Below are 20,868 nucleotides of genomic sequence, written 5' to 3' on the forward strand. Positions count from 1 at the left end.
GCACCAAGGAGACAGTCAGAGAGAACTTGGGACAACTGGAGGCATTTAGGGATGCAGGGACTAACAGAGACAGGGAAGAAGTCTCATTGTGACAAGTAAAGTTTATCTGGCCTGGCTGGGCAGCTCTCTAGGTGCTCAGCACCCCCAAAGCTCTGATCCTAGAATCGCCCCTGTGCCATATTATAATGTTGCAAACAATCACAAACTACAGTCTCTCTAACTCCAATGTATACCAAGCAATCTACACTCAACAAAAATATAAACACAACACCTTTGTTACTGCTCCCATTCCCCATGGGATGGACGTAGAGACCTAAAATTCATTCCAGATACACAATATAACCATCCCTCCCAAACAGTGGTCACAAATCAGTCCAAATGTGTGGTAGTGGGCACATCTGCTATATTGAGATAATCCATCCCACCTCACAGGTTTGCCACATCAGGATGCTGATCTGACATCATGAGTAGTGCACAGGTGTACCTCAGACTGCCCACAACAAAAGGCCACCCTGGAATGTGCAGTTTTGTCTCACAGCAAAATGCCACAGATGCCACAAGCAATGAGGGAGCGTGCAATTGGCATGCTGACAGCAGGAATGTCAACCAGATCTGTCGCCCGTGCATTGAATGTTCATTTCTCAACCATAAGCCGTCTCCACAGGCGTTTCAGAGAATATGGCAGCACATCCAACCGGCCTCACAACCGCAGACCTTGTGTAACCACACCAGCCCAGGACCTCCACATCCAGCAGGTTCACCTCCAAGATCGTCTGAGACCAGCCACCCAGACAGCTGCTGGAACAATTGGTTTGCACAACCAAACAATTTCTGCACAAACTGTCAGAAACCGTCTCAGGGATGCTCAACTGCATGCCCGTCGTCCTCATCGGGGTCTTGACCTGACTCCAGCTCGTCACCGTAACAGACTTGTGTGGGCAAATGCTCACATTCGATGGCGTCTGGCACGTCTGAGAGGTGTGCGCTTCACGGATGAATCATGGTTCACATTGTTCAGGGCAGATGGCAGCTGAGAATGTCCCAGTTCTTGCATGGCCAGCATACTCACCGGACATGTCACCCATTGAGCATGTTCGGGATGTGCTTGACCGGCGTATACGACAGCGTGTACCAGTTCCCACGAATATCCAACAACCTCGCACAGCCATTGAAGTGGAGTGGACCAACATTCCACAGGCCACAATTGACAATCTGATAGACTCCATGCGACGATGTGTTGCACTGCATGAGGCAAATGGTGGTCACACCAGATACTGACCGGTTCTGGGTCCCCAGACCCCCAATAGCGCAAAAAACTGCACATTCCAGGGTGGCCTTTTGTTGTGGGCAGTCTGAGGTACACCTGTGCACTACTCATGATGTCAGATCAGCATCCTGATGTGGCACACCTGTGAGGTGGGATGGATTATCTCAATATAGCAGATGTGCCCACTACCACACATTTGGACTGATTTGTGACCACTGTTTGGGAGGGATGGTTATATTGTGTATCTGGAATGAATTTTAGGTCTCTACATCCATCCCATGGGGAATGGGAGCAGTAACAAAGGTGTTGCGTTTATATTTTTGTTGAGTGTATTATTCTCAACACTACTTAATGACTTCCTAAATGCACGGCATCTTCTGGGTGAAGTCGCGTCTGATTGGGAATAGGGCCTTGTGTAGTTCCAGGATCTCTTTCGGAAATTGGTTGTTCATGTTGAAGTCCGTTCCTTTCAGATACCTGCTACGACACTTCACCTGCTCCTTCTACTTGAAATGGCCAAATTTGGCCACAATTGGATGTGGTCTCCCAGCCCCCGATCTCTTAGCTCCGATAAGAAGGACTCTTTCGTGACTGTTCCTTATGGTGTCCTCGGAAGCTTCAGGTGGGTTTTAATTAAGCTTTTCACTGTTGCTTCTGTGTCCTCTCCAGCAGATTCTGGGATACCAGAAAACACAAGATTGTCTATCGTACTACTGGCATGCAGTGTATTAACAGTCTTTAATTTTTTTTATTTTCTAAGTTCAACTGGGTCCCATTCTCGGTAAGAGACTTAACTGGCTCCCATAGCGTGGCTTTTTCAGCAGCATTTCCACCTGCTGCTGGTTGAACTCCATGGATTCTCTCACGGATTTAAATGGTGTAAAACCTCCACGGGGACAGCCTTGCATCAAAGCTGGCATTTGCACATCGATTAACTCCAGGACATTAGCAAAGTCAGACGATGTTGTGCCGGGGGAGTCTGCCTGGCGACATCTTTTCAATGATAGCATCCTAATTTTGGCCATGGAGGCTGTGTTCTGGGCTTTCTTCATCACTATATCCTCTTGTTTAGATTCTCTCCAAGATGTAATGTTAATATAACTGAAGCTTAAAAAACATTTGTTAAATTCTAAGCTACCATTTGCTTTCTTTCTGCCAAGAGTCCGGCATCTGACATCACCTACAGCAGCGGTCCCCAACCCCCGGGCCTCGGACCGGTACCGGTCCGTGAGTCGTTTGGTACCGGGCCGCGAGAGTTGAGGCTCAGGTGTGAAATGTATGGTTTTCAGGGTTTTTATCGGTTTTCAGCGTTATTTTGTTATCGTTTTGATCGTTAACTCGTTTTTCCTGTGTCATTTTACGTGTGTTATGAATAAATCTTCTTTTTTCGGTACCGGTACTAGTTTTATTTTGTTGTATTTATCCGCGACACCTTAAAGGCCGGTCCGTGAAAATATTGTCAGACATAAACCGATCCGTGGCGCAAAAAAGGTTGGGGACCGCTGACTTACAGCATTCTGTCACTTACCTTTTCCGGCTGTCAATAGAAAATTGTACTGAGTAGTCAGTATAATCTTTTAACTAGAAAGCGAAAATTTCAGAAGAAATTTTAAGTGTGCCTATGCCGCTGCCAATGAGTGTAGTTTGCCATTCATACGGCTACAAAAAAAAATCCAAATAAGGGCGTACTACTGCTGGCATACCACTAGAGTGAGCCAACACACCACAAATTAAGTGAGTGAGCCAACACACCACAAATTAAGTTTCACTTTCGTTTCAAGTTAAGTTTCACTTTCCTTCCCATTCATTTCAATGGGCAAAAACTTGCATTAAAATATTCATATTTAAAAAACTATAGAAGTAATAAACACCAAAAGTCATAGCACACCATTCCTGATCCAGCCGCACAAAATGATATAACATATATGAAGCTTGTGTCAAAACTGTGGATCCGAGGAATAGTAATAAGTGTGCCTCTTGGCATAGGCACACTTAATAATATAAGTTTGCATATGGTAGAATACTGCATGTTGACCTTTTGATGTCTTAGCCTGTTGTTCACTACAAGACTTTGTGTGCATTCCAGAGTGCTCTGGCATTCACACCCACATCCTGGGAGCATGGGAGAGGTCGTACCTTCTCTTATTGTTTTGTGGTAAGATAAACGTAGCTATGTCAGTTCTAGTCTAAGTGCCTTTTGTTTAGATTAACCTGTGGACTTCCAGACCAGCAGGTTTAGGGAAGTCTTTATGGGGTCACACTCTGACCCCCCCCCCCCCCACACACACACACACACACACACGCGCATATACACATCCACATTCCAGTGTAAGGAATAAACACACCTACGGATGTATAAATAAAGACCAGGGCAGTGGCAAAGCGCGAGTCCCTGAACTCTCACTCCCGTGCGAGCACTCTGTGGCTGCCCTTGCTGCAAGTAAGTAAGAGAAGGGAGCTAACAAGCTAACTTCTACGTGTGTCAGCCTGGATTGCTGCCATGTTTTACATGTATTAATTTTTGTTTAACATTTTTAACTATTTCACATGACTAATTCACTGTTAATTCACCAAGTTAGAGTATTTCCAGGGAATGTCATTTTTGGAAGACTTGTAGGAGTAGTGTTTGGATGACTAGTAGGTGTTGGTTCAAGTGTAGCAGTTTGTGGACTAATAGGAGGCGTTGTTATAGATGATCTGATTAATAACTTGGTAAAATAAATCAAGCTAAACTATCAGAAATAAAATTTACATCAATTCAGTAAATCGCCTGAAACAAATGAGGACAAATTAGTAAAGACTCCAATCAGTGTTTGCAACAGTGACACTTCAAAGATCAGTCATACTTGCACAGCACTCTGAAAATAAATAAATACCATGAGTCCATTTTGGATGTTATGTTATACTTCATTAACAGCTTAAAAATATTATGATGGATTTTGTTTCCAGATAAATATCAGTGTGATAGTGTTATTAGGTCAGCTCTTCACACTATTATTAGTTTTACAACATTTCAAGATTTGTAATTGTTCCATTCCTCGAAAAGCAAGGTTACGAAACCAGTAATTATATTAACAATAATTCCCACTTTACTAGGACAATGATTTACTGGGTGACGAGTACTATGTTTATTTATGTTGAATACAGTAGTACTCCAAATATAAACAAAAAAGATTGTAAAATCAATAAAACCATAGTGAAATAAAAATAAAAAACAGTTCCAAAGCACCGATTAAAAGTACTGATAAATGAAAAGAATGACAGAATCAAATAAATTCAGATATATAACCTTGCACTTAACATTATATTTTTTACTGTACTTATTTAATTTGATTACATTGGTTGGAACAAAACTTAAAGAAACTTGAAAAAAGTTATTTGTGCAGAGTCAGATGACATTCATGTTGTAACAGTAGAGGGCGCTACCGTTGCATCAATCCAGAGTCAGGTACATCTTCAATCTAGAAGGAAATTTGAAACAGCGCGTTCATAGAAATTTTTTTTTTTTACATTTGAGATAATCCTCAGATTGATATGTTAGATATTTAGTGATTGTATGATGTGACTCATTTCTGGACCATTTCATAGAATAAGTTGTGCTTTGTGTGGTGTTAGCATATTTTGTGAATTATTTGTATGCTCCTACAGAGGTTGCCATAACCATTTTGTGTGTGCTCATAGTTTTCTGTAGCTCAATCACTGGACATCAACACTGCTACTTTTAGCAATACCAGTTGTACTATTAGTACTTAGTGGTAAAGAGCAGTTATTGATGCTATGGTAGAAAATCTGATTATAGAAGAACTTACCTCTGATTTTATCCAGTTTCATCTGAGATAAGAGACAAAAACTCAACATCAGAATGATGATCAAAGGGGTTGATTTAGTTTCATTTTAAAAGTTAATAATAGCAATAATAATTTTATGGGCCTAACATGTTTAAAAAATACACAAAATGTCACATTTCGGCAAAAAAAGATCTAAATATGCAGACACATACTTACATGGAAGGGAAGGCAAGAATAAGAGTTGAAAGGAAAGATCCCACGACCAGGACAACTAAAACAAGTAGAAAATGATTAAAGAACTTCTGACCAACCAAATAGACTTTTCATTTAAAAACACATAAAGATTAACGGGCGACTGTGGCTCAGGGGGTTGGGAATCGCATCTGTAACCGGAAGGTCGCCCGTTTGATCCCTGGGCTCTCTGTCCTGGTCGTTGTGTCCCTGGGCAAGACACTTTACCCTACTTGCCTACTGGTGTTGGCCAGAGGGGCCGATGGCGCGATATGGCAGCCTCGCTTCTGTCAGTCTGCCCCAGTCTGTGGCTACAACTGTAGCTGCCTCCACCAGTGTGTGAGAGTGAATGAATAGTGGTGTTGTAAAGCGCTTTGGGTGCCTTGAAAAGCGCTATATAAATCCAATCCATTATTAGTCGACCTGATTGGCTGACAAATGCTGTCACAAATTTTAAGAGCTATATTTATGTCACCTCTGGATTTATGGCAATTAAATATAAAATAAGGTCTGAGCATCATTTCTGCCTCCAAGAAAGGAGATAAATATGAAGAGAAATTCATTGCGGTTAGTTGTTCATTTTTAGCTTTTCATTTCTAATTAATGAATTTTGCAACAATGTCAAAAATTATTTACAAATACACAGGTTTAGCAACTTTATTTATTTGTTAACATTTACTTCCTGTCATTGTTACTTACAAGCTGAAGCACTGGCTGGGACACCATTTCCAACAGTCACGCTGACACATCGAAGGTCTGAGTGATACTTGGTTTCACTACGGAAATAAATCAGAACAGTGATTCCATTATTTCCATGAGATTATATTATATTTTAAGATCGTCTTTTCTGTTAATGACACAAAGTATATGTACAAGTAATATGGGTGTGTTTGATTAACAGTTCTAGATGACAAACCAATAACTTTTTGGTTGGTCATTGGAAGCAGAGGAAGGGGTTTTGGCTCTTTGGGGTGATTTAATTTTCTTGCCATGACTCCTTCTGGGCCTGGGGTCTAAATAATTTTCTAATAAAGTCAGATTTAAACATTCACCAATATAGTTTATGGCTGCAAAATTGCAAATGGACTGATTCTTCTTTAGTGCTTTTCTGCTTTATGCAGCACGCCTCATTCACCCATTCAAACAAGCTCTTTTGTCTATGCTTAAGTGCTTTCTGCCAAACACTCATGCTCTAAGGGATGAATTTGTAAAAAGGTACTGACTTGGAAAGTGCCTGGACAACAAAGCAGAAGGGGAGGGTGTCATTGTCTTGTGATTTAGACGGCGTCCATCTCAGGGTGAAATTTCCTGGTCCAGTTTTATTCTGAATTGCATCATATGGTCCGCTGAACAGTAGCTCAGAGATCCTTCAACGAAGAGAGAAACAAAAAATGAATCAACTTAATTCTCATAGCTTCTTCAACGACATACAAAGCAAAGTGTTTGTCTGTGAATGAGCATCACTTTGAATGGAGACTTCACCTGACTCACTTCTGTTTGGTTTTAAGGGTTTGAGTTAATAAGCCAAATTTTACTTAAACATAATTTCACGAGTTTTTATTTACTCATGTTGCATCAAAGCAAAATAGCCTTAAAACAGATTTGACTTCTCTTTGGGTTAAATATGTGTTGAACCTACTCTTTATATCTCATACAGCCTTGTATACATCTGACTGTGTTACGCTCTTACGTGTCTTGTTAAACCTGTTTTGTGTGCCAGTGCAGGACTGATGCACAGATTAAACAGAACGCAACGGATAAAATCTTGATTTGATCAATGAACAGAAACATGACAGGAATCGACTGATGTGTGAATGTATTTCTTGTCTAACCTGAAAACAGTTCTATGGGACATAGTTAACCTTACTTTACAATGTCAAGAATGTCAAATGTGTTTTTCTTTGACTTACGTGGAGTTTTGTGCCTCTGCACTGATGTTGATTTCCAGAGTCTTATTAACAGGTGTGTAGAGCCGAGCTCTGTTGTTTGGGGTTGGAGGCAAGAATTTGGGCAAAAAATCTCCCTCTGTGCAGGATAAGACAGGAGGATCCACTGAAAGATGACAGAAAACCAATGAGTTTCTTTCGGGGTGGAATTCATAGTTCGAAGTTAGAACAGTATTTCTAAGTTTAGATCAGATCTTTACAGGTTCAACTCCATCTATTAAAATATGGACTTGTACCTATCAGAACAAACTGGATCGGTATTTTGCTGAGAGCATCGTTAGGTGTTTGTGTTGTTTTTGTGCCATTGACTCCAGTCATGGTGATGTTCTTCATGGGAAAGTCCTCCATCAGCAGCTGTACTCCATAGTTGCCCACATTACTGTCGGCAGTGGGGCCGAACGACAGAGTACAAGTGGACTGCATGAGGAATAAAAAAGGAAAAGAGATCAAATGAGCAAATGTTTATTATTACAACTATCCTTCTGTCTCATTAAACATTAGATTAACAGTCATGCTCACTGATGAGAGGCTGAGGACAGATGGTGGCTCACAGCCGTCACACTCCAAGAGTGAGGAGTTTCCATATCTGCATTTAACCTGATCCCCATCAGGGTCAAACATCAACAGGCTGAAATCTCTCCGACAGTTTGAAGGAACTCTGAGAAAGAATTACAAATACAATCTTCATTTTCCAGGATTCACTTTAGTGTGAAGTTAATGTGCAGCTCCATGCATTCACTCTTAAAATCTGCAAAATACAGCCACAGCCTGATCACTGGTAATTTTAAACATAGCAATATTCAGTTCACTGTCTCAAAATAAAACTTTAAATTGTATAGTTTATACATTAAGTGAGATTTAATTTAAAGCATCACTAAACTACTTAAATATTACAGCAAACATGGAGGAACTGTCACGGACCCGGCTCTGGAGGACTGGGGGTCCGTGAGCAGTTTTGACAGTTGTTGTTATTATTATTATTATTATCATTATTATTTTGTGATGTGTGTGTCTTTCTGCACAATGCTGTGTTAGTCTGTGTTCCACTCGTTATATGTATAGGCAGGGTGTGGGTGTGTACATGTGTGGCTGGAGGATGGAGAACAGCCACATGCAGGCCTGATGGGTGTGGCCCGGCAGGAGGACTGGCCACACCTGAAGTTCCTGCCACACACCTGTTGGTGATCAGGGCTCGTCGGGGGAGCTACTTAGGAGAGTGTTGGAGCTCCAGGTGGAAGAGTGGACCAGAACAGCAGCACGCACAGGGTGTGCGAGCACACAACAGCGGGGACCACGAGCACAGACGTCGGAGGGGAGCACACACACACGGGATTCAAGGGAGCAACGGGGAGTTATTGTGTTTACAGCCTTCACTGTAAATAAAGTGCGCTGTTTGCATCGCAGAACCATGCGTTTTGGGTCCTCGTTCCCCCATATTCCCACGGTCTGCCAGCCAGACCGTGACAGAATGATCCCGCCAACAACCATGGACCCAGCAAACTCAGGAGTTGCCACGGAGGAGGGATCGCTCACGCAGCTATGGGATTACTGCCGGAGCGTAATACAGGCTGTAGACCCACCCAAGAGACATATACAGGTAGTGTTCTTTGACAATTATCTCTCATTGACTACCTTCACTGCGAACTTTTTGGACATTAAGAAACTTAAGCAATTGGTCACTAGTTTAAGGGAGAGCTCAAGTTTTGAATTATTTGGCTTGGGTGGTCTGAGCAAGGAAAGTTCGGCTGCTCTCCTAGAGGCTTGGTTTTTCACGAATTGGCAGAGGGCTTTCCCGTCGATGCTTGCGGCACAATTGTTTGACATCCCTTCTCCATTACAGAAGGGAGGTCGCCTTCGCCATCATCACCCCATTACGCCTCAACCCACTCCTGCGGTTTCAGCCCGGTCAGCTGGCGACGGTCTGACAGCACTCATTACCGCAGTGAGTATACCAGACTCAATTGTTTCAATAAATCCTGTCATCGAAAATCAAAACACAGATGAACAGCAGAGGACGATTTCCATGCACACGACCCCACCTTCACGGAGGAGAAGGCGTCCTCGCAAGCAGCGTTCAGCCACGTCTACACTCACTCCTGTGCTTGTTGAAGACTCAGGACTAGCTGCTCTGGACGCCACAGTGAGTAAAATGGACTCTGCCGGTGTTGTAAATTCCCTCCCTGTGAACATGGAAATAGAGACTATAGCCGCTACGGCAATTAACAATGGAGAAACTGTAGAAGGTCTTTGGACCACTGACAGACGAATGTGGTCTGAGTGCTAATTCTGGGGAAGAATTTTGCATAGACAGCCCTGAAGTCGTTAGCTCAGAGTCGGTGGGGTCAGAAACTGTTTGCTTTACCTCCAAAAACTCTGAAAATGTTCACTTTGAGACTGTGAGCCTGGAGCTAGGGAGCTCAGAGCATGCAGACCCAGATGACGTTTTGGCCCAGTCTGGCCACATGGAGACGGAGGTTCTCCCCAGGGCTTCCCCAGAGGCCGAACTGGAGGCCTCAGCTGCCTCTGGACCCCTGGTATTTGTTGAGCCAGCTGTAACATTTTCATCCTCTCCACCCTTCATGATAGCCATATCACCCTCAACTCAGTCTGCTGCCTAGCTAGTCACTCAGCTGTCATCTGTTCCACCTTCCACACCCACTACTCTACCATCATCTCCACCACCTGCAGCCGTTGTACCACCATCTTCGCCTCCGGATCAACCATCTGTTGTTGCGCCGTGGCAGGAGGGGCTCAGCGAGCCGGAGCGGGTGCTCGGCGAGCGGGAGAGCAGCTTGGAGAGCCAGAGGGACCAGCAGCACGTCCGCGACCAGCAGCACGGCCAGCACATCGTAGATTGTGTGTTGTGCTACATTGTCATCCGCCACAGCTGCCACGCCGCCGCCACCGGACCCGTGGAAGCCCGCTGCAGCTGCCACGCCGCCGCCACCGGACCCATGGCCACCCGCCGGACCCATTTTGCCACGGCTGCCGGACCCATAGCCGCAATGCCGCCGCCACCGGGACCGTTTCGCCGCAGCTGCCAGACCCATAGCCGCCCGCCGGAGCTGCATTGCCGCCACCACTGGACGTGTGGCAGGCCGCCAGAGCTCCAGCGCTGTAACCATTGGACGCTTGGTAGGCCCCCAGAGATGCAGCACCGCCGCCACTGGATTAGTGGCAGGCCCCCGAACCGCTTCGTTGCTGCTGCCGGACCCATGGCCGTCCGCCGGAGATCCAGTGTTCCCGTTGATGGACTAGAGGTAGGTCTCCTGAACTGTTTTCGGCCTCTGCCTACCCACAGCAGGTCTCGCCTGTTTTGCCACCCACCGGGTCGGCCGCCAGAACTATGTTTGCTGCCATTAGGGCGGGAGAGCTCGGCGAGCGGGAGGAGCGCACATCACCAACTGCGGGGCTCAGCGAGCAGGACGTGCCTGCGCCGCAGCTTGGAGAGCCAGAGGGACCAGCAGCACGTCCGCGGTGGCCCTGCAGGAGGACTGGCCACACCTGAAGTTCCTGCCACACACCTGTTGGTGATCAGGGCTCGTCGGGGGAGCTACTTAGGAGAGTGTTGGAGCTCCCACCGGCGGGGGATCATTGAGTTGTCTACCCAAGTTAGTGTGTGTCAGCGTATGACGGTGTAGTTCATGTATGCCCGCCAGGGTTGGTGTTGATGGCTGTTTTTGTGGTTTCCCCCCCAGGTGGAAGAGTGGACCAGAACAGCAGCATGCACAGGGAGGGGAGCACACACACACGGGATTCAAGGGAGCAATGGGGAGTTATTGTGTTTACAGCCTTCACTGTAAATAAAGTGTGCCGTTTGCATCGCAGAACCATGTGTTTTGGGTCCTCATTCCCCCACGGCACGTCCTGCTCGCTGAGCCCTGCAGTTGGTGATGCGCGCTCCTCCCGCTCGCCGAGCTCCCCCACCCTAATGGCAGCAAACATAGTTCTGGCGGCCGACCCGGTGGGTGGCAAAACAGGCGAGACCTGCTGTGGGTAGGCAGAGGCCGAAAACAGAGGAACAGCGCTCTGACTTCGTAGTGTTAAGTGTGCTAAAGCTGTAGCTTACAGGCACTAAAGCACCACCTTCAGTGTTTACAGACTCTAGAGAAATGTGATCAGCTGATGCACCAATAGTCTTAGAGCTACTTTCTTCGGAGCTAACCATGCTTATACTGTCAGAGGAGGGGTTAATAGCCGATGTAAACATAGTTCTGTGCACCGGAGAGGCAGATGAAACAAAGTCTTTTACCTCCGGATCGCTGGAAGCAGCAAACCTAGTGAAAACAGTGGTGGGTGTAGTGCCCCCTGACTCAAGAAAATTTGAATCAGTAAATACGTCAGAATGGACTTTCCCCATGATGGCTCAGAAGTAACGAACTGGGGTCGAGCTATCACAGGAACATTTACAGTCTTGGATTTTACTGCTTTAACATCTAAGGAGGCAGGTTTTAAAGCCCCAGTGGTGAGCGTAACTGCAAACAATCATCATCAGCAGACACACAGGTAAAGGGCACAGAAACAGGTGTCTCTAACTCAGGAAATGATGACTTCAAGTTTTCAGACCTAGGAAACACTAGCGAAGGATAATCTTTCTCAAATATGAGTCCAAACGTAGGAGAAACTGTCTCTGAGTTGACCCTCTGGGCAGTACAACAGTTCATAAGACGTTCGGGTTCGGATTCAACATTTACAGATCGTGAGCCTTTAGAGCATAGGTGTCAAACTCTGGCCCGCGGGCCAAATTTGGCCCGCAGCCTAATTACATTTGGCCCGCGAAGCCATACCAAATTACTATTAGAGCTGGCCTACTGGTATTATACAGCATATATATATTGTTTATTATTAAGCTTTGCTTGTTCCATATTCAGTTTTTCACCAAAACGTGTTTGAGTCCATAAGAAAAGATTCATTCTTATATCTGGAGGAATAAATATATTTCAATAAATATTAATGTTAGCCTGCGACTTTGTTTCAGCAGATCATTCATCCCAACAGCAGTTAGACTCTATAACTCCTCAATCACGATGTCATAAGTCACTGGACACTGTGAACATCCACAGTCACCACTTCATGCATAATGGACCTTCCATGACCTTCCAAGCTATATAGTTTGTCTTCCATATTTCCAACCATATCCATAATCACATACTGTGTATATAGTTATTATCTTACTTTTTTTCATTGATTGTACTTAATTGTATTTTTGTATTTCCTTCATATATCTGTACCTGAGTTGAGGTGACGCAAAAATTTCCCCGTTGTGGGATCAATAAAGTCTTATCTTAAACACAACACAGTACACAGAGATGAGCACAGAGGGAGAGGCAGAGAACAGGGATGAATACACGAGGGATGAGGAGAACACAGAACACAAAGGACGGGAACACGGTACCAGAACAAACACCACAATAAAAGCATGGACACAGGGGGAATCCAAATACCAAACCAAAAATCCAATGAACATAAGGAACAAAATACAAAACCACAGAAAAACTAAGAACACTGGGTCAAAATTACCCAGGACCATGACATCTTCATACTCATGCTCATTTTCTGTTTTTCTCTCATTTGGAGCCTGGGGGTACTGTAAGAGAAGCTCTTTAAGGAAAGAGTTATAGGATTACAATTAAAACCTTTAAATGCAAACGTTTTAGTGTGGAAACTATTTTTGGTAAATTATTTTTGTTCATTTAATTAGTTTATTGCCACTCTATTACGGAGGCAGTGGTTGCAATAGCTGTTAAAGTTGACCATGCAGCAAGTTAAATATTAATAATGTTTTGTCTATATTTTTAGACTTTGCCCTTATACTGTAAGCAGTTTTGTCTTCTACGTGGAAACAATATCAGATTTGAAGTTTGCAGTAATGCCACAGTCCCTCTTGTCCTGATACTGCTGTTGCTTTTTTAGCAGAGACACAAACAGTGAGTTGGCTCACCTCACAAATGGGATCACGGTAGACTGGGGTGAGGAGTTTTCTTTGTTGATGTCAGAGCGGTTCCTCAGGTCGAATGTTACTGCAGTTGTCCATGATCCAATGTTGTTTTTGATGCCACTCACCCAATTAACACCACGGACCCTTCAATAGAAAATAGTGGGAGAGTCAGTTTTCAGCGTGTTACACTGTATATAGCAAAACACTACATGGACTAATATATGTGTGTGTGTGTGTGTGTGTGTGTGTGTGTGTGTGTGTGTGTGTGTGTGTGTGTGTGTGTGTGAGAGAGAGAGAATGATAACAATATGAATAATAAGTTTGTTTTATATATTTTCGAGGTACACTCACCCAAATGAACCAACCACATTAATGGGAGATGGCTGAACAGACCTAAGTTCATTCTGACACCACTCTCCGCTGCCTTCTTGGTCGACCGTGTGTACCAAAGTGCTCACATACCCACAGTTGCTATTTTGGCAATCAAATGAGAAATCGGGAATGCAGTTGAGATTGTTCCCCATTAGGCGAATGGTCAGCTGTGGAGTCACAGTGAATAGGAATTTAGTAAAGAAAACCTACATTTCAAAATATAAACACATTTTAGAAAAAAGCCTGTACATACCGAAGAAGAATTATTTACAAATGTCTCTTTTGTATAGAAGTTGATTGCACCAACAAAGCCATTTAAATTGTTATGGAAGAAATCAACATTCTGCGAGTTGCAGACCGTCAGATGCAGCAGCAGCAGCAGCACTGCGGAGAGCGACATGGTCAATCTGTTAGTCTGTCTTCACAAAGACACTTGTACGTCAAATACAGCCTCTCTCTGACTCTCCTCCTTTTATCTACTTGCCGTTTCCCGCATCCTATACAATGTGTAGTAAACTGTTCTGGTATGAGGAAATGTTTCATGCTCATGAGTTTGAGATGGTACCTGATAACTGATAATGAACAGTGAAAGCAAATATCTCAACCAACTGTCAGTAAATGAGATTAGTTTCAAAACATAGAAATGTTTTAATTGCTGCTTGAGTCAAATACAATAAAACATTTTAGTTTTTGAATTAATTGTATTTTTTAAACTATTTGTATTTAGAATGATCTTTCATTTTTATTTTATCACTTTTCCAACAATTTTCTTTTTTATGCCAGGAAAAAGGGCAAAACACACAACAGCTTTAACCAAGGCACAGAGGGACTTAAAGAGCCACAGAGGTACTTTATGATGTGGTACTCATCATAAAATATATGGCTCTTGAAGTACCACCCTTAAGACTGACATTAAAGTACAGTAGTATAGGCCTAATTAACACCATATACAGTTTACACGAGAAAATTTAAATTTCTTATATAATAACAACTGTACTGCACTAAAACATTCACATCATGTGGGAAAGCCAATCTTTAAATGATGAACTGATGAACCCTGCTTCCGGGTTCAAACTAGTCTCTGTTTATCAGGCTTGTTGTGTTTTTAACATTTTTTTAATGCTGTTTATCGTGTTCTATTTAATCTGGAAAAGCCCGTAAAAGCACTTTTTAAAAATTTACCATGTAACTACAGCCCAATATATGCAGCAGTATACTAATGACTAATCTCATATGGATGGATTATCTCAGTTGTTCTCTGAACTGAAGTTTGGTCCGTTTACAGCACATGTGTCAAAGTCAAGGCCTGCGGGCCACATCCAGCCCGACGTACATTTATATCCAGCCTGGGAGATCATTTTATATAGATGTACTATTATTGTTATGCATGGCCTGGCGATAGACGCTAATAATATACAAACTACAGATCCCATAATGCAGTGCTGCAGCCTCCTTGCTAAACGCTAGGCTAAACTACAGATCCCATAATGCAGCACTGCAGCCTCCTTGCTGAACGCTAGGCTAACTGGGAACATTCCCGCATCAATCAAGTCAAACTTCTGTTATTGCGAAGCTAGCCGCGCACAATGGTGGAGAGAAAAGTTGATTCTGAAAGCAGAGCCTTTCAGCACCAGTGGGTGACTGAATATATGTTTACAGACATTGCTGGTAAACCCATGTGTCTTATTAGTGGAGCTAATGTGGCTGTAATAAAGGAATTTAATTTAAGACGGCACTACGAGACAAAACGTCAGGATAAGCTGAAAAACCTAAATGCAGAAACTACAGAAAGTAGAAGAGCTAAAGAAGAATCTGACATTTCAACAGACTTTTGTCACCAGAGCAAAATCACAAAGTGAAGCTGTTGTGAAAGTTTTATTGTAGCAGAGGAGCCAGCCAAATCAGCTGGTGTTGTGCCATAAAGTGATTGTCTGCCAAAAAGTGATTTCCGGTGTTTGCCAAAAACTGATTGCTGGTATTTAAACTGCTATAAGTAACTTGTTGGGCTATAATATGTCAAACATATGTCAAATGCATCCCTCATGGATGACATAAAGTCATCTTGAGCCACAAACAACATTCGTGTAACAAGGTAGAAGCCGCAATCAGTTTTTGGCAGTGACTTTTATATAACCTTTATTTATGCGGTTACAAAAATCTCATTAACATTAAAAATGTCTTTTGTAAGAGTAAGTTGGCCAAGAGGACAGCGGAAATGGCAGCAAATATTACAATAGTTCTGTAAAAATCTTTTAAGTATTGATAAAGAGCCGGATTGGTTATAATTTAAGTACAGTAACAGAGTTATAAAGATACTTGAAAAACAGATAATTTTTTAATTCTATATATAACCCCTTTGTAAACTGTGTTCACCGAAGTCTATTTACCAACATACGTAAAGATATTACACATAAATAATGTGTCCATACAAAACGCAGATTTTGTGAGCCTGAGCAGAAATACGATTGCTGATCGGGTTTGTGAGATGGCCACTGATTTAAGAACACAGTTGTGTGAAAGAAGCAAAAACTTCATTGCATACTCTCTTTCTGTGGATGAAAGTATAGACATGATGGACATTGCACAGCTGGCCATCTTCATCCGTGGAGAGGAAATATTGAACATTAAATCGATGCACGGGACAATGACAGGAAAAGAGATTTTTTAAAACGTATGTCAAAGTGTAACCGACATGAAACTGCCCTGGGACAAACTTGTTGGACTTACAACAGATGGAGCGCCGGTGTTGTGCGGTGAAAAAAGCGGACTAGTAGGCAGGATGCGAGTAAAGATGCAGGAGGAAAACTGTACCGGTGACTTGACAGCATATCACTGCATCACACACCAGGAAAGGCTGTGTGGTAAAGTCCTAAAAATGGAGCATGTAATGATCACCGTAACGCAAACCGTAAATTTTATCTGAGCTTAAAGTTTAAATCACCGTCAATTTCAGTCTTTTATGTGGGAAATAGATTCAGAGTTTGCCGACATTCCTCATCATACAGAGGTCCGCTGGCTGAGTTGGGATAAAAGTTCTCAATAGAGTTTTTGAGCTCAGCAAGGAAACCTGTCAGTTCATGGACATGACATGTATGATGCGGTGAAGGCATTTCAAGTGAAGCTGTCACAAATGCACCAGTGCAACCTGCCTCACTTTCCCTGTTGCCAAGTAATGTTGAACCAAGTCAGCACACTTTGCTGAACTACACCTGTGCAGGATTCAGATGGAGCTGCAGTGTAATGATGCACTCAGGGAAAGTACGACACTGTACACTGTACACAGTTTATTAGTTTATTAGTTCCTTTCCTGAAGCAACGCCCCAGCTCCGTCTACATGCGGCTTGAACCTTGTGAATGCTGTCATTTATTTTTTCTGGGGTTTTTGGCAGCATGTTCATATTTCTAACTTGCATAATTTTGACAGGATATATCTTTATGAAGAGCAAAATATTTAAAGTTAAAGTGTATTTTTTTTAAGTTTATTTAATCTGGAATAATATTCCGACATACAATCATGTGGTGGCCTCTCTGGATCCACTGTCCACTCGGGTCTGGGTGATGGTACCACTCTCAGGCTGTACTTGCAAGGAATGGATGATGGCGGATTCCTCTTCACTCACCTCTGCATCTGACAGTTACCGGCACCAGTGCAGCTGGCCTCAACAACTTCCCGCTACTAGCTTCGAACGATTACTATTCACTCGCAAAAGAAGCAGATTGCATTCTCTTGGCTACTAGGAGATTTGGCATCCAGGCCATAGTTGAGACAGCATCTCCCGCGCTCCCACCGATTTTCCCAGGGGCCTCCGACTCATCGATGGTGGCTGGCATCTTGGCACAGCAGAAAAGGGCTGTGGTTTTACCATCAGCATTTTAGTGCCCCAGCACGGTGCTGTCTGCCGCCTTGCAGATTTAAGGCCCAGGGAAACGAGCCTGCCAGCACTCTGTAGCAGCCGCAACCGCTGGTGATAAGGAAAGGCTGCTCTAAACAAAAGACTCACTCAGGGAGACATTTTCTGGTCAATTCATGCTCCCAGAAGAGCCTCAAGATCTCTTGTGTCGTCTTTGCATACCTCCACAATGGTAGATTGTTTATCTTAAAAAAAAACTGGAGATTACCTGTGTACCATCAGAGAGAGCCCAAGCACCACTAGTGGTACAGGTACCACAGTTTGAGAAACACTGAGATAGATTAATTTGTTCAATACAGTTTGTTAACAAGAATGTCTTCTTTGACTTCCCAGGCTCACCTTTAAAGTTTCTATTATATATTATCATTAAACTGACCTGCGCTATTCACATAGGGAAAGTCATGTAAGAAGAGAGTAAGCACAAAATAATAAATAGAGTTCTGGCCAGAAGTTCACATCCACTAATCATGGGAATGAATATAATGATAATTTGGAACTTTTAATGATTAATTTGACTTTTAAAAAAATGCAAGAACTTACTGTAACTTACTTTCTTCACTACCAGACACACTGGACCCACTACAGTTTGCTTACCGTCCAAATCGTTCCACAGACGATGCCATCTCTCATCTCCTCCACACATCACTCACTCACTTGGACATTAGAAGGGGGAATTATGTTAAAATGCTCTTCATAGACTACAGCTCTGCATTTAACACCATAATTCCCTCCACACTCACCACCAAGCTGGAGCATCTGGGACTCAGCTCATCTATGTGTCAGTGGATCTCCAACTTCCTAACTGGCAGACCACAGGCAGTAAGGATGGGCGGACATGTCTCAGCCTCCACCACTCTCAGCACTGGAGCCCCCCAGGGGTGTGTTCTGAGCCCCCTGCTGTACTCTCTGTACACATATGACTGCGTGGCCACTACCAGCTCCACCACCATCATCAAGTTTGCTGACGACACCGTCATGGTGGGCCTGATCTCTGATATCAACAAGACGGCCTACCTGAAGGAGATTAGGAATCTGGAGAACTGGTGCCAGAGGAACAACCTCCTTCTAAATGTCAGTAAGACAAAGGAGCTGATAGTGGACTTCAGCACTAAGCAGGAGAGGAACTACCAGACCCCTGTCATCAACGAGTGCCCAGTGGAGAGAGTGGACAGCTTCAAATACCTTGGAGTTCACATCACGCAGGACCTGTCATGGTCCTGTCACATCAACACCGTGGTGAAAAAGGCCCGTCAGCATCTCTACCACCTCAGATGCTTGAGAGACTTCCAACTGCCCTCCAAGGTGCTCAGGAACTTTTACTCGTGCACCATAGAGAGCATCCTGACGGGAAACATCTTAACCTGGTTCGGGAACAGCACCATGCAGGACAGACGAGCTCTACAGAGGGTTGTGCGGTCAGCTGAGCGCACCATCCGCTCCGAGCTCCCTGACCTGCACTCAATCTACAGCAGGTGGTGCTGGACCAAGGCCAGGAAGATCGTGAAGGACCTCAGCCACCCCAACAACAGACTGTTCTCTCTGTTGAGGTCAGGAAAGCGATTCCGCTCCCTGAAGACCAACACAGAGAGACTGAGGAGGAGCTTCTTCCCGCAGGCGATACGGTCTCTCAATCACAATCACACCACCACACAGTACTGACCCACACATATAGTTCTTAGACACACACTGGACATTCTGGACTTTGTTTTCACTTCATCACTTAAATCACCTTAAGCATATTTGCACTGCACAAGACATAATGTGGATTGCACAACACTGGTCACTATATTCTTCATTTCCAGTTAATACTTGTACAGCTGCTGTTATTGTGTATATATTTATTTATTTATATTTCTCATACATTCTTATATAGTTCTATATTGTGTATTTTGTTGTACAGTTATTTTATTTTCAACTTTAATTTATATATTTTATCTTATTCTTTCCCAGTTAAATTTACCCTTCATTCTAATTTGTGTTGTACAGTTATTTCATTTTTAACCTTAATTTTTTATATTTTATTCCTTCCTAGTTAAATTTACACTTTAATTTTTCATATTTATTTCCTATCTTATTCATAGCCCTTTTTTTCCCCTTCTTTCCCTCTTTAGGTCACGAGCAGTTGTCTAAGCATTTCACTGCATATCGTACTGTGTATGACTGTGTACGTGACAAATAAAAAAATTTGAATTTGAATTTGTGGAAGTTTTAATTTATTGAGGATTTTCCAGTTTCAAAAGCATATGTTTGTGGTGCTCTTAGAAAGAGAATTGTAGAATTACAAGCCATTTGAAAATGGACCTTACATGAGCTTCTGAGACCTGTATCTCATCAACATAATCTATACTTGCCAAAATATCAAAATGTTATGGAGAAAACTTTTTTTTTGTCTAGAGTTAACATTGGTGTTAACAAAAAATTACCAAAAACGCACAATGTATCAAATGCAACACAAAATTGATATATATATTTTTATGATATATTAAATATATCGTAAAAGTACATCTTAAACAACATAATGTAGCAAAACAAATGTGTGGATTTTGTTATAAGGGTTATTAAACATCTCAGTTCCAAAAAATCAGAATTTTCTGGCCTTTTTTGATGGGTTTGGTCTTACAAGCTAAATGCTTTTTTGGAGGAAAGGTTTATAGTTGAACGATACAAAGCTGGAGCTATTTGACAACAATGACAAGAGATTTTTGAAAAATTAAATCTGAGGTTTCAAATTGAAGAACCGGGTGTCAAGCTGCAATAAAACGGTTGTTAGGTGTGGCTGTGTGCAGGCAGGAATTGGACCCAAAGTGCAGACTCCGGAGACAGAACTTAACCAAAAACAGCTTTAATGCTGAACGCAACATAACATAACTAGAAACACTCAAAATAAACTTACACTGGTGGACAGGCAAAACACACAGCAAAATAAACGGTAGATCGCGACACAGACACCAAGAAACACAGGGCTTAAATACACAGAGGGAGCAATCAGGGAATGGGTAACAGGAGGGAAACACAGCTGGGGCAAATCAGAACTGACGAGACCAAAGAAGCGTAACTGAACACACTGAGATAAGACACAGACCTTCAAAGTAAAACAGGAAACGCATAACAGACTGAACAAAGACACAGGCTCATAAGCAGGCACTGCAAAGGGAACAGAGACGTGGGAACAGGGCAGACACAAACACTGACTGAACACGGGATATGGAACTTAAGATACACATAGACGCGAACTAGACAAGGGGATGCAGGTGATAGGGGAGACAGCAACTAAAGAAGACAGAGACCTAAGCCATAAAACAGAACTCAAAGAAACCAAAAACTAGGAAGTATACATAATATTATAAACTCAAAAACCCTGGGTCGACGACCCAGGCATCCTAACAGTACCCCCCCCCCCTTAAGGGCTGGCTTC

The 20,868-nt window shown here is 43.0% G+C and overlaps 1 protein-coding gene across 2 annotated transcripts; it reads right to left on the reverse strand.

Moving 5' to 3' along the window:
• Positions 1–4,153: 4,153 nt before the first annotated feature.
• Positions 4,154–14,000, reverse strand: LOC146714023 (uncharacterized). 2 transcript variants are annotated; one of them, XM_085450635.1, is made up of 11 exons: positions 13,796–13,999; positions 13,522–13,709; positions 13,174–13,314; positions 7,752–7,890; positions 7,469–7,649; positions 7,197–7,338; positions 6,510–6,653; positions 5,986–6,062; positions 5,272–5,326; positions 5,077–5,098; positions 4,154–4,728 (listed from the first exon to the last, which is right to left on the reverse strand). In XM_085450635.1, the coding sequence occupies exons 1-10, from the start codon at positions 13,940–13,942 to the stop codon at positions 5,095–5,097; spliced, it is 1,218 nt and encodes a 405-aa protein (XP_085306761.1). In that variant the 5' UTR covers positions 13,943–13,999; the 3' UTR covers positions 4,154–4,728; positions 5,077–5,094. The 2 variants fall into 2 exon arrangements, with proteins under 2 accessions (XP_085306761.1, XP_085306762.1); XM_085450636.1 differs by lacking the exons at positions 4,154–4,728; positions 5,077–5,098 and having other exon boundaries at positions 5,268–5,326; positions 13,796–14,000.
• Positions 14,001–20,868: the final 6,868 nt, after the last annotated feature.

Source organism: Copadichromis virginalis, linkage group LG3, assembly GCF_057382275.1.
Source record: "Copadichromis virginalis isolate Kocher_CV1m ecotype Utaka linkage group LG3, C_Virginalis_male_GT1.1, whole genome shotgun sequence".
In the NCBI taxonomy this organism is placed as follows: Eukaryota; Metazoa; Chordata; class Actinopteri; order Cichliformes; family Cichlidae; genus Copadichromis; species Copadichromis virginalis.